This window comes from Xiphophorus hellerii, chromosome 5 (genome assembly GCF_003331165.1).
Source record: "Xiphophorus hellerii strain 12219 chromosome 5, Xiphophorus_hellerii-4.1, whole genome shotgun sequence".
NCBI lineage: Eukaryota > Metazoa > Chordata > Actinopteri > Cyprinodontiformes > Poeciliidae > Xiphophorus > Xiphophorus hellerii.
Window position 1 is genome coordinate 28,934,006 of NC_045676.1, and position 13,054 is coordinate 28,947,059.

At 39.6% G+C, this 13,054-nt stretch overlaps 2 protein-coding genes and 1 long non-coding RNA gene across 3 annotated transcripts; 2 read left to right on the forward strand and 1 right to left on the reverse strand.

Annotated features, from left to right (window-relative positions):
* On the forward strand, window positions 1–6,628 carry LOC116720840 (uncharacterized). The gene is made up of 7 exons (XM_032564296.1): window positions 1–280; window positions 2,589–2,757; window positions 2,830–2,905; window positions 3,907–4,057; window positions 4,134–4,466; window positions 5,833–5,922; window positions 6,039–6,628. Exons 1-7 carry the CDS (start codon window positions 226–228, stop codon window positions 6,101–6,103), a joined length of 939 nt encoding a protein of 312 aa, XP_032420187.1. The 5' UTR covers window positions 1–225; the 3' UTR covers window positions 6,104–6,628.
* On the forward strand, window positions 2,912–3,808 carry LOC116720841 (uncharacterized). Its single transcript, XR_004339467.1, has 2 exons — window positions 2,912–3,116; window positions 3,343–3,808. It is a non-coding gene; the product is annotated as an uncharacterized LOC116720841 (long non-coding RNA).
* ubn1 (ubinuclein 1) lies at window positions 6,209–12,716 on the reverse strand. The gene is made up of 10 exons (XM_032564295.1): window positions 12,445–12,716; window positions 11,417–11,496; window positions 10,741–11,335; window positions 10,061–10,131; window positions 9,468–9,597; window positions 9,261–9,385; window positions 8,161–8,244; window positions 7,945–8,088; window positions 7,826–7,876; window positions 6,209–7,739 (listed from the first exon to the last, which is right to left on the reverse strand). Exons 2-10 carry the CDS (start codon window positions 11,437–11,439, stop codon window positions 7,340–7,342), a joined length of 1,623 nt encoding a protein of 540 aa, XP_032420186.1. The 5' UTR covers window positions 11,440–11,496; window positions 12,445–12,716; the 3' UTR covers window positions 6,209–7,339.
* Between the last annotated feature and the right edge of the window lie 338 nt (window positions 12,717–13,054).

Genomic DNA, 13,054 nt, shown 5'->3' on the forward strand with positions numbered 1-13,054 from the left:
TTCAGAGCCCCAGAGCAAAAGGAACCGCTTGATCATCAGTCACAGGACAAGCACATACACACCCACATACACACACACCCACATTTTCATAAAAAGCCCAAAGTACCCTGTTGTTTTCTTAGAGCTCTCAGTTCGTGGTCCCAGTCAGCATCATCGGAGGATCGGTTTTCAGTTTTTCCTTTTAGCAGAAGCAAAAAGCCTCGGAGTGAGGGAACGCGGGGAAGGATGTGTCCAGCAGGATGGTCGCTAACGCTAGTGCTGATTCGCCTCGTTGGCTCAGGTGAGTTAAAGGAGCGTGGGATGAGCAAAGTGAGAAGGCGTCTGACATTTTTTTCCAAGGAACAGGCCGGGTGATGAAAGCGTAAGATCTGAAATGGGGATTGTTTGTGTTGGTTTGGTACGCATCAAAAAGATCGGGTAAGATGCACACGCTCGTAACAGGTGGATGACATGTTGACTTTATATGGATTTTTAGTAGACCGAAAAAATAGAAACTGCAACCGTAAGAGCTTAAATCAGAAGTGGGTAATATGTACTGTATTTCAGGTCAAATATGAAAGCAAAACTATCTGTAAATATGTCTGAAGGATATTTAATCTTTAACTTAGAAGTTAAGAAAAAGAGTCAGATTGTTTGTGAAATTGACAAACAAATTCAGCTAATTTCTCTGCTAACTAGAAGTTATGTGCCTAACTTAATTGATTTTAAGAAAAAAAAAAATTAAATCTAGAAATGGGTAAATCAACTGACGTATTATAAAAATGAACTTTGTAACCTTCACGGTTTTGTTAGATTTGTAGAATTACACAATTAATAGACTGATCAATCAATCAGGCTTATTTGTATAGCACATTTCAGCAAAAAGGCAGTTCAAAGTGTTTTGCATCATAAAAACAGAACGATGAAACCTCCTAAAAACAACAGTCACCAATTTGAGGAAACCGGTAACGAACATGTTTTGTCGAGTGCCATCATCAAAATCAGCATTAACACATCAGATACGTTGGTTGGTGTTTTCATTTGTCACGGTTCAAACAGGTGGGATTTAAATCTAGACTTAAAGGAGCTCAGAGTTTTGGCTCTTTGCAGGTTGGATGTAAAACACCTTCGCTCCAAGAAATGAGTGTATAACTTTTTAATGTATTTTTTGTTTGTTTTTGAATTTGAATCCCAAATTTAAAATGGCTTCATGTAATACAGTCATCTCTCTGACTGAAATAACTAAAGGAAAAAAAAAGAAAAGATTTCAGTTAATTTTATATAATTTTTCAAGCTCTTTTTAAGCTAAACGGTGCACCAGCAGACTGGTGAAGGGGAATTGGACCCATGCCGTATAATCATTCTGACAGCCACCCCGTCTGCTGTGGGTGAGATCATCAGATAGGAGAACAGTCTCGGGGTTCGCTGGAACAATGGCCGATCCAAAAGGAGGAGTAGGTTCTTTTGACTTGGGCAGGGTGTCCTTCCTTCCTCAGAGGAACACGCTGGATGGACTTGGCCCGCGAAGAAACAATGGCTCGCAACAGCTCAGCAGAATGGGTAATATTTCACTAGGTGGCAACATTCAGTTGACCCTGGCCTTCACTATGCAAAGGCAGGAGATTCTGAGTCATGAGGTCATGCCTCACAATGCCAAAGTAAATAGACGGAGGGACGCATTGTTGTATTCATAAATAGGTTGGGAGTCGGCATTGTAAAGGCTTGTGGCGTGCAACACGGATGAGCGTAGCATGACTGACATGGTTCGGTTTGTAGATGTCCATGCAGTGGCTTCCTAAAGTTTTCACACCCCTTGACGTTTCCCATATTTTGTCACGTTACAACCACAAACATAGTTCATTGGAATTTAGTGGAAAACACAAAGTGGTATACAACTGAGAAGCGTAAAGAAAATTATTTGCAATTCAAAACATTTTTTTTTTTTTTTTTTACAAAAAACCCCCCTGAAAAGTGCGGTGTGTACAAGTATGCAGTCCCCCCCGAGCTAGCACTTTGTGGAACCACTTTTGCTAGTGTTCCAGGGTTTGTCTCTGCCAGCTGTGCATGGGGAGTGACTGAAAATCTTTGCTCTTCACAAAAGCAGCTGCAGCTCAGTCAGGTTAGATGGTGAGGAAACAGACATTTTCAGACCTCGCCACAAGTTCTCCACTGGGTTTTGGTCTGGACTTTGACTGGACCATTGCACACAGTTTTTCATTTGCAAAAAAAAACAACAAACATTTCAAATCAGGCATAATTTTCTTTTTTACTTCGCAACATGACAAAAATGTATGAATACGTTTGCAAGCCACTGTATAATTTCAATTTTAGTTGATGTAAACTAAATGAAGTTTAGTTTTACTAAATGAATCTCTCTAAAAGTGGTTTTGGAAGTTCCAGTTAATCTAAAATAATTTAAAAAAGAAGTTTAGTCTGATTTAATCAGTCAGTGAAGCAGTGAAGGAATAAAACTCAGTAGCTGTCTCTACTGCAAGAGTGTAACTCATTGTTTTGTGTTTTCAATTCAATTCCATTCAAAACTACTTTATTAATCCCAAAGGGAATTTAAATGTTGTTGTAACTCATTCTCTCGCTCTCTGTTCCCTCAGCTACCTCCTCTCCCATAACTCCTTCTGCCTCACATCTACCATCACAGATGTCGCCCCGCTCTCCTTCACCAACTGGCCTCCCGCCCCTGACCTCCTCTAGCAGCTCCATGGAGCGGACGACCACGGCCAGCTGCCGTCTACGGATTTCGCCTTCAACTCTTGTGGTCAGGTAAATTTAAAAAGCGGTTCTAAAGAAAAAAAAAAAAAAAAGAACAGTTTCCAATAAACTCTCCTGTTTTAGGTTTGGAGATCCAGCCACGGCTAACTGCTCGAAAGTAAACCCTGGGTATTCTATGATAGGCTGGGTAAATCTACCGGTAAGACAGAAACTCCCTGGCTACGATGTCATGCTTGATAAAGATGAGACGTCTGGAGTTTTTATTAAAAAAAAAAAAAAGGGCTTCAGAATTTTAGAGTTTTGAATAAACCATATTAGTGTATTTATATTAAAGCATACATGTTTATATGTCGCTGATGCTGAACCTCTACTTGTTGCATGAATTCCCGTGCAGGGATGGTCTAAGGCACGTGTCAAACTCCAGTCCTCAAGGGCTGGTGTCCTGCAGTTTTTAGATGTGCCACAGGTACAAAACACTGGAATGAAATGACTTAATAAAAAGAATTGTGTAGATCAATTCTCCAGAGCCTTGCTAATGACTTAATTATTCTATTCAGGTGTGGTGCAGCAGAGGCACATCTAAAAGTTGCAGGACACCGGCTCTTGAGGACTCGAGTTTGACACCCCTGGTCTAAGGTATATGTGATTTTATTGGCTGCTTAGGGCCTCCACACCACCAGGGGGCGCCCAAGAGCAAAAGGCTAGCAAAATATATATACATTTTTAAATAATAAATACAAACTAAATGCTTTTAAACATTGAAAAACAATTTCTATATTACTTTCATTACTTTTACTACATTACTGACATAATAGTTTAATCTCTTCCTGTTTCCTGCTGCCTCTATTTGGAAATATAAGACATCAAACTTGTTAACTTGTTTACTGTAAATTCAGTGTTTATCAGCTGATGTTACTTTCAAGTACTTCGAACAATATGGTACACTTAAATATCACTATTTAAGAATTCATTTTGGTACTCCTGTAACGTTAAAATCAGTAGCAATAATACTGTCGGTACGTCGTAAGCTAAATAGAAATAACGCTAATTATAGTAAGTATGTTACATAGAGTGTAGAGTAGAGCCTAAGTTTAGGCCTGTTGCAATAAATCAATTAATCACATGACAAATCAAAACAAGCTCAATAATTTCAATTTGTACGACTTATTGTTTTTCTCATTTCTCTCTTTCTACCAAAAGAGAGAAACGCAAGAACCTTCAGTTCACACAATGGAAAGTTTTCTGGTGTGGAGTGTGGACAGCTTTACTGAATGGACTCTCAGCCCTATATGTTATGCAACGTCTGATGAGGGAGGGCAGTGCAGCAGTTCTCTCTCTGTAATAGTCTACCGTGAGTTTCCGTTTTTTTAACCATACGAGAAAATTGAAGGATTTTAAGTTGCCTGACTCTCCGTCTGCCTCCACAGAGCCACCAAAAACAGTCTCCATCTGGTTTTTGAATCAAAGCGGCCCGATGTACGAGAGACGACAGTACGTTCTGCAGTGCACAGTTGAGGACGTCGCGCCCGTGGAAAACCTGGTGGTGACCTTCTACAAGGGACAAACGGCGCTGGCTGAGCTCCGCTCCAACAGGACCGCAGAGAAGACTCCAGTGAAAGAGAGCTTCAGTCTGCTCGTCGCTCCCTGCAGAGGGGACAATGGACACCAGTACTGGTGTGAGGCGAAGCTGGAACTGGGGCCTTCAGGACCACAGCAGCCTCCAGCAGAGAGGTCACAGAACATCACCGCGACGGTCCTCTGTGAGCAAACAATTGGGATGTTTCCAATAAATAAATAAAATTATGATCACGAGTGATTAAGGTCGTTTAGGCAACAAGTCAATAAAAATCATAGTGGCGACGGATGTACATAGTGGATGTAATCATGAGATATATTCAGAGCTCAGTCATGGCTCTAGCGCTCATCACCTAATCAGAGGAGACATCAGCGTTTTATTCTTTGGAGCAACCAACCCCTTACACTCTTATTCTAGGCGTTTTGGGGAATTTATAATCAGTGATTTTACATAAGAGCTATAGATTCAGCATTTGGAAATGACACGCAGGTTTCTATGAACTGCATGATGCAGTGGGAGCTCTGGTTGAGCCAGCTGCACATTGGGAGAAAAAACCCCCCAAATCATCCTCCTCCTACTTCCTGTTGTCTTTGACGTTTCTGCCAGTGGTAACATCCATCTGTTGATCACATGACTTGTGATGCAAAAATGTTTCCATTGCAGTTTTGCAACATACATCTATTTCGATACGGCTAAAAAAAAAAAAAAAAAAAAAGTAAAAAACTCACCTCATCCTAGTGCAAAAACCTTTTAATCGAAAAATTTGCTTTTTTTGAAAATGCGAATATTTCGTAATTTCAATTTGTGCACATCTATAACAAATGGATACATTGTCAGCTATGACAGTTAAAAATGTAATACCTGCAGCTGACAACACAAGACAGAAACAGAATAAGGTTTCTTATAAGATGTTATATATTTTTTTGCAGTGTCATGTAGTTAAATTAAATACAGTGAACGGAGAGGTCACTCTAGTCCGTCATTCCAGGATAACTTTGGAGCGCTCATCTTATCCAATTTTAGAATCATTTGAACCACGCTAAATCTGTCGGAGTACTGTTCATTAACCTCTTATTTGAATACAATTTTGACATTGAGAATACTTATTAATCAGCATTAAGAATAATAACAGTCGTAAAGGAAACAATAGTAATAGTTAAAAAAAACCCCACTATGCGCCAAGTGTTTTACTTTATTTTTATAAGAAAAGATTGGCCAGAAATAGTGAAATATATGTAATTAGCTGGCTTTAAAGCATTTGTTCTAGCAATTTCTTCCAGATCATTACTGAGGAAATAACACAATGAACAAACAGCAGATAGATCATTAATGGATTTGAACATCTGCAGGAAAATTGGTTGGAGTTGATGGAAATGGAACCAAGAACAGGGAAGAAAACCTGTTAGACATGATCATGTTGTCTTCGCCTGATCACATAAAACATGAATACATTAAAAGATTGAAATGAGACAAAAATGTCAAAAGTTTAAGCCTATGCATATTTTTGTAACCTTGTCAAATCTAAATGCTATTTGTTCCTCTCCCTCAAGGGGATCCAGAACATATTCATCAATCCAAGCTGCACATGGAGGAAAAACCTCTGGACTGTGAAGTTCAAAACCAGACACTAGGAGGAAACGGTAATATTCAGAATTAAACAAGTTGTTTCACCTCAACAGTGTTTCCTGCTAAATAATTTAGATCTCATTTCCAATGAAAAGGAAAGACTTTAGAATTATGTCCGTTTCTTATACAGGAACTACAAACAGATGTCGAGGATGCTTCTTATTGATCGCTCTTCTTGCTCATTTGATTAAGTGACTGTGAAACCTGAGGGAACACACCAATTCCCGACTTGGACTGGTCCAGATGTGGGAAACACATCCCAGAACCTGAGTGTCTTCAATGTAAAAAATTATTTTTTAAAAATTGTGTCTTTTCCCCTTATATGTTGATTATGAAGACCTCAAACACCAGGGCAAGTCCCAATAAAAGCAAAATCTACTCTAAAGAGCCACTGCTAAGGTACATGTTCTGATAGCAGATCAACTCTTGCTCAAAATGTTAAAGCCCATTTTTATGAATGCTGCTTTGAAGAAAATGTTTATTTAATTTAGTGAATTCTACGTTTTGTTGGATGTTTGTTTTGTTTAATTCATATCCAGTGTACATATTTTTTAGTCTACATTCAAATGTAAAATCTGCCTTCAGGATCAACTATTCATGTTAATTGAGGCATGCTTCTTTTAATCTAAGCATCGGTTAAATGTTGTGATGTCGTAATGTCAAGTTCATTTAGGATATTTGGAGTGTTTGTAAAATACAGAAATGTTTGTCTCAACTGACCATCTTCCCTGAATTTAGCGTATTGTTCAGAATCAATGCTGCAGCCACCCAACACAGAGCTATGAACAATTTTCTGACGTCTTGGGGAAAAAAAAAAAACACCATCAGAAGTCAAAGATAGCTTGAATAAAATAAAGGCTTTCAAGTTTTATTTTTATCTTAAAAGCTATTTAAACCAACTTTCTCAGACGGATCGGTAGAATCTAGAAATCGTTTAGAATCAATGTCACATCAGGCAGATTTATACCTGGTTCAATCAAAACTTTAAAGTATTGAAAAAAGAAAACAGATGGCATGATAAACCTGTAATGCCTGTGTGTGGTGTCGAGCGACATGGCAGGAGCAACACACCACACACAAATCAATTTCACTCCCCAACATTCAGGTGTCAAATGGGAAATCTCACAACATCTCTTGAGTCCAAACATGGCAGTTTGTGGACTACTTTATGAAGAAAAAGAAAAAAAAAAGGATGTCCGACATTCACTAGACTTTCTGGCTGCAGCTTTATTTGTTTTTAATAAGGTGAATTACAATCCAACAGCACTGAAGACGAGAGTCATGTTTCTCACAACGTCCAAGTCACAACTGTCCAGAAATTTAACAGTAATCCTTCAATATTTATCAGAACGGACTGAGCTACTGTAAACCCTCAGGAATGACCAGGTTAGCAAGAGGTTCAGGCAATGTGCAATTAGATAAAGGTTAAATCTACTGTCCGTTTCTAAGTTGGGAAACTCCAAAAGATTTGATATCCCCAACCTGCAAAAGCTGAGGCAAAACAACCTGACTCTCAGGGAAATTGATTGGGCTCGAGTGAGGTGGTGGAGGAGGAAGAGGAGGACTTCTGTCGTCCATCCCAACGCTCCAGGGCCTGAAGACCGCCGCCGCCAAGTAGTCCCTGGAGAGAGTGAGGGGCTGCTCACAAGCCAGTGCCTGGTCGGCGAGGATATCCAGGAGGGAACATCCGGGAGTCTCTGGAGGTCCGTCTGCCTTTGGAGGAGAGAAGGAGACCGAGACGCCCGACTCCACCTTCAGTTCTTCAGTTCCCTGAGTGCTTGTGCACCTGTCTGGACGCTTCTCAGTTTGACAGCTCTTGGCCTTGTTTACTCTGAACACACGAGAACATGCACATCATTTGAAAAGGATCTAAAAAGAATTAAAACGCATTCCAAAGAGTTCACTGGACTTTCTTACTGGAGTGAAGCAAAGAGGCCTGACAGCTTCCTGCTCTCCCTCATCAGCACCCTGAAATAACAATGAGGTAAAAATCTTTTTCTTTTATTAATGTGTCAGGTTTTGAAATGGCAACAGACCTGGACTGCATCCATCCTTTAGGCCAAAGAGGTTTCACTTCATTGTCAAGCACAGTCTTCATGTACTCTTCAAGCTCTTGCCCTTCTTTCCCCTCCTTTTGACATGTCGCCAGTTTCTCTTTCAACAAGAGACCCAAGCAATCTCTGCACGTTATGAAAACAAGTGTTACAAGAATCGTCCACATTTCCCCTCAGATGATCTTTGTAGCAGTCCACCTGATCTCCTGATTCCATTTGAACAGCTTCTTTGGAACAGTTTTTCTGGTACTTTTCTCCACCACCCTGTCCTCTTCAGTTTCGCTGAGGCAGATTTGGAAAGATGGATATGCTCAGCCTCCAGTTATATACATACACAACACGGTGTATATAGTTTTTCAAAGTTTGGACAGTTGGGTTCAGTCTTCTGATTACTCTTATATTCTACATGCAGCATTAGTTTGATGATATGGAAGGCCAATGGGATTTTGAGTCAGCTTCCAAAATGTCAACATTTGTCAAGCAGGTAGAAACTGAAATCAGCTTAAATAATGCATTTTGGTGAGAACTTGATTTTGACCATTGACACCATTGAAGTGAGACATTTCTGCAGCAGAAGAGGAGATTTGGTAAACCTGGTTGTAAACATTGGCTGAGCTTTCTCAAAGCTCTAAAATTCTGAAAGTGTCAGTGATGTGCATAACACAGGGCTGCCCAAAGTGGGGCCGGCATCCTGCACATTTTAGTTCTCTCCCTGGTGGTAGTAACAACCTTTTCAGCGCGTCAATGTTCTTCTTAGGCCTCTAATGAGCCATCATTGAATCCAGGTGTGTTAAACCAGGGAGAGAACTAAAACATTCAGGATGTCAGCCCTCCAGGACCCACTTTGGGCACCACTGGAACACTATCCCACCACTCTTGGTTCTGAGTACACATTCAAACAGACTTCTCCATAGAATTTGCTGTCAATGTGCAGAAAATTCAATTGTTGGCTCTAACATAGAAATGGGAGGCAGGTCGGAGCAGCATGTCTGCTTGGTGGAGGTATTTTAATGCGGATGACAGACATTGCACATGCAAACCGACACATGCAAACTTCACAATTCAAGGGGGCAAAGAAAGGTTGCATTCAATACAACAAACCATGATAAGTAATGTGAATAATAAAAAGGGACATGCAGGATGTATCTTTGGACTTTGTATCTGATCAGGACATTTCTAATAATACCAGATTTCAGTTCATTATTAAATGTCCTCCAAAAAAAGAACATTCCCAACTTTATATGAGTGGTGTACTTTAACAGCGCTGGCAACTCAAAAAAATACTTAAAAGAACTTACTTCGAAGTCTTTGCTTGCTCATAGGCTTGGCAACTTTCCTGGAAGCAAGCCACCTGCTCTGGCATTGACCTTTCAATGGCCTCCTTAAGTTGCTGCAGTTGATCTTCTGCACCAGGAGTTTCCTCCTTAAAAGTTAGACGGGGTTAAAAGCAGAAGTCCCACACTGCTTATAAAGAAATATCATTTCAATTCCTAAAACACGCTCACTTCATGTGTGATGAGCAGTTTCTTGACTCGTTTCAGCAGAGTATCTTTACTGCAGGGCATGAAGGAGGACAGGTGTTTGTAGACCTTGGAGCGAAGCTGGCTGCTCTGCTCCTGACACTGCAGCTCAATACTGGAGCAAGACAAACACGAGCAGAACGCCACACTCAGTACAATGCAGACGCACTAAATGTTAAACATTCAAGTTTGAGATATGAACTTAAATCTGCCAACCTTGATGTTTGACAGTGCATTAGCAGCTTAAACTAAATGTGTTGCATTCAGTCAATGTCCAATTACATATAGCTTTTAAGAATGAAAGCAGGATCAGCTGTTACAGTAAGGTTGAATAGCAAGACTGGTTGTTCAATTTAATAGCTTCTATACATTAGGATACTTTGGCTTGTGAAATTTCCCTAGTTTAGTTTGCTTATGTTATTTCACAAAAAAAATAAAGAAATGAAAAAGAATTAAGTAAAACCACAACAACAGTACTGATAATGATTCCTTGCTGTTTTATAGTTTCAAATATATATATTTTTAAAAAATGCTAATACAAGACAATCTGAAATTATACATGTTGGGGATTTATTTACTTGAGCAGAATTGAGTTGATATCTGGACTGAAGAACTTGAGTTTTGACTCCCCCTCTGATGTCTTGGCAGCCTAAACAAATAAAAGTTGGGTCTAATACACATCTTTTCATTCAAAAAGGTTCCAGTGATAGACACACAAAAAAGTGACACAGGTTAAAAAAATTAAAAATTAAAAAAGATAAACTGATTAGTACAATATCACCACAAAAAAAAAATCACTATGCTGTAAATATTTTTTTACTCTAAGTATGTTGGGTCTAATTTCTAGAGTTAATCTCTTGGTACACTTGAGATAAACTAACTTAAAAGCAACTTTTCAGTAAGAAATAACTTTTTTTTAAAAATTCAGTTCTTTAATATTGTTGAAAAGTACCATTTCCTCTGGCAGATTATTTCACTTGTTACATGGGAAAATGAAGTATCTTGTTATAAGTGGGATAATCTGCCAGTGGTACTAGTAATTTTTCAACAAAATTAACTTAAAAACAAACTTCTACATCTTGCTTAAAAGTTACTTCTGAATTAGTCCCCCCACCAGATATTTGCACTATAAATGAGAAGATTTAGTAAGATTCTGTTTTTGCAGTGTACATATGTCAATTGATTTGGGTGAAAATCTAGACTTGATCAAGGTTTTTTTAAGTTTACTAAAAAAAAAATAAAAATCCACACATCTTACCATCACCAGGCTCCTAATACTGTCCTCCAGTTCTGGGGGAAGTCCCTCAGGCAGCGGGGTACTCTGAGTCAGAACCACAGGACCGGCTTCAGCCTGGAGCTGAAGTTGCTCTGAGCGAGGCGTCGGGAGCAAGCTGGTCTTTGTGGTTAAAAACTGGGATTCACCTTCAGACTGAACGTTCTGCTGGATCTGATCATCCGATTTGATGTCAAGTTGTGCTTCAGCAGCTGTTTGGGGAAGAGACTTTGGCGACAGAGACTCTTCGCTAACCTCTAACAAAGAGTCCAAATCTATGTCAAAATCCACTGTGCTGGCCGCTTGGATCAGAGCGTTATCATTGGTGGAGCCGATCAAACTGAGGAGAGGGTCCGTTAGACCGGAGCTGCCTCCCCCAGCTGCATCTGCTGTGGACATGGAGGCCGTGGTCGCTGGCTCCGTTACAGCAGCCGTCGTCGTCTGGCGTGCCTTCCCCTGTTTTTGCCGCTCCCTTTCCTTCTCTCGCTGAAACTTCTTCAGCATGCTGGTGACGCTCAACGTCTTGGACTTTTTCTTCTTTTTTAGTTTTCCTTCATCCACCCCCAGTTTGGACGTAGTGCTACAAAACAGACAGCCATGAGTAAAAGGTCAAACGCTTTCAAATCTCAGACAGGAGTTTATTGACTCTGGCCAAGCATACCTTACATTTGTGTTGGTCTTCATCGCACCGAGTGCCTTACCCCATTTCTTTGGATTCGGCTCACCTTCAAGTTTACGTTTCTGATGATGTACAGCATTAATATATATATACAAACACAACAAGCAAAAATTGCAAGATGGTGAAGACAGTTTGGATATCAAATCTTGTACAAAACTGCACCAAATTTTCCATTTTTCCCCAGCATTCAAGATTAGATAGTGATGGTGGAATTTTCAGGCCGACTGTCCCCAGTGGCCGGATGATTCAAAACTCAACAAAAATCGAACACCATACCTGAAGGCTACTAGATCACACCAACATCTCTCCTCTTAACGCACAAACAAAGTTGGTGCTTTTAGCATCACTCACGTGCATAAAAATAAAGCCAGAGTGGTGACACAAAAGAGATAGACCTAAGACCTGTTGGATGAGACGCTTGGTACAAAAATAAAAAACAACAACAAAAAAAACCAGACTTCCAGCTGACAACAGGAAGTCTCAGCAAAACATAAAAGTTGCTGTATTTAAGAGGATCAGTATTACATAAAAATAACTGAGCTTTACATCATGTTATAAAGTTATTTCCCTCATCAAAAACCATTCCTGGAGTGTTGCCTGGAAATCACATAGCACTGGTCCTTTAACAGAACTGAACACGCTTTTTCTAAGCTGAAGTTGGAAATCTTGTTGTGAAGTTAAGCATCAACATTTTTTCAGGAAGAAGCACCAAGATAGTTAAATTTAGGTAATTGTAGACATGAGAAGTGCTATATAAGATGGGGGGGGAAAAAAATCAGCTTAAAATGTGGTAATTTTATGCAGTATTTTTGTCTTCATGTTAAAGTCACCACAACCTTTCTTCCTAAAGCAAAAACTACTTAGTCACCACATCTGTACCTAATGCAAGTGCTTGCTTATTAAAGAAAAATCTTTAAGAACTAGAATCTCCATCAGACTTTATAGAAACTGGAGCTTGGAAAACTGCAATTCAAAAAAAGAAAAAAAACATTAAAGCCAACAGCACGTACTTTAGTTGGTTGAAATATTCCCTCGTCTGTTGAGTCGTCTGTGTCAGTGGCCTGACGAAAATGCAGAATGCCCGAATTCACGTAGAATCCACCAAATTTAGTGGTAAGGGTGGACGGCACAAACTCGTCGTACTGGGCCGGAATCAGAAAGGAAATGCCTTTTAAGTTTGTTTTTATGTGCACAATGAGGAAACTTAATTAGGTGAGGAACTGAAACCATAACAAAGAAACTCAGTGACAGTTTTCTGCACTATGGATTACAGTTACAAGTAGAATGCCTTAATTCTATTAAAAAGCCTCAACTTAAATGTACCCGACTTCCCAGAAATTGCGCTATTCTGGACTCAGGATGACAGAAATGCAAAACACTATAGTGAAAACAGACTCACTGCCTCAGAGTTGTCAATGAAAGAATCCTCATCATCATATCCATATCCAATGTCAAGCAGATCCTCAATGCGGTCTTTATTCTTATGTCTGCCTGCCTGAAACGCACAAATCATAAACAGCTCAGTTTTAAAATAATTAATAAAAAAAACAAACAGTCAATCATAGATACTCGCATATTTTTGTTCTGACTGTCTTGCGACAGCAGCAGCTTCTTCATGTT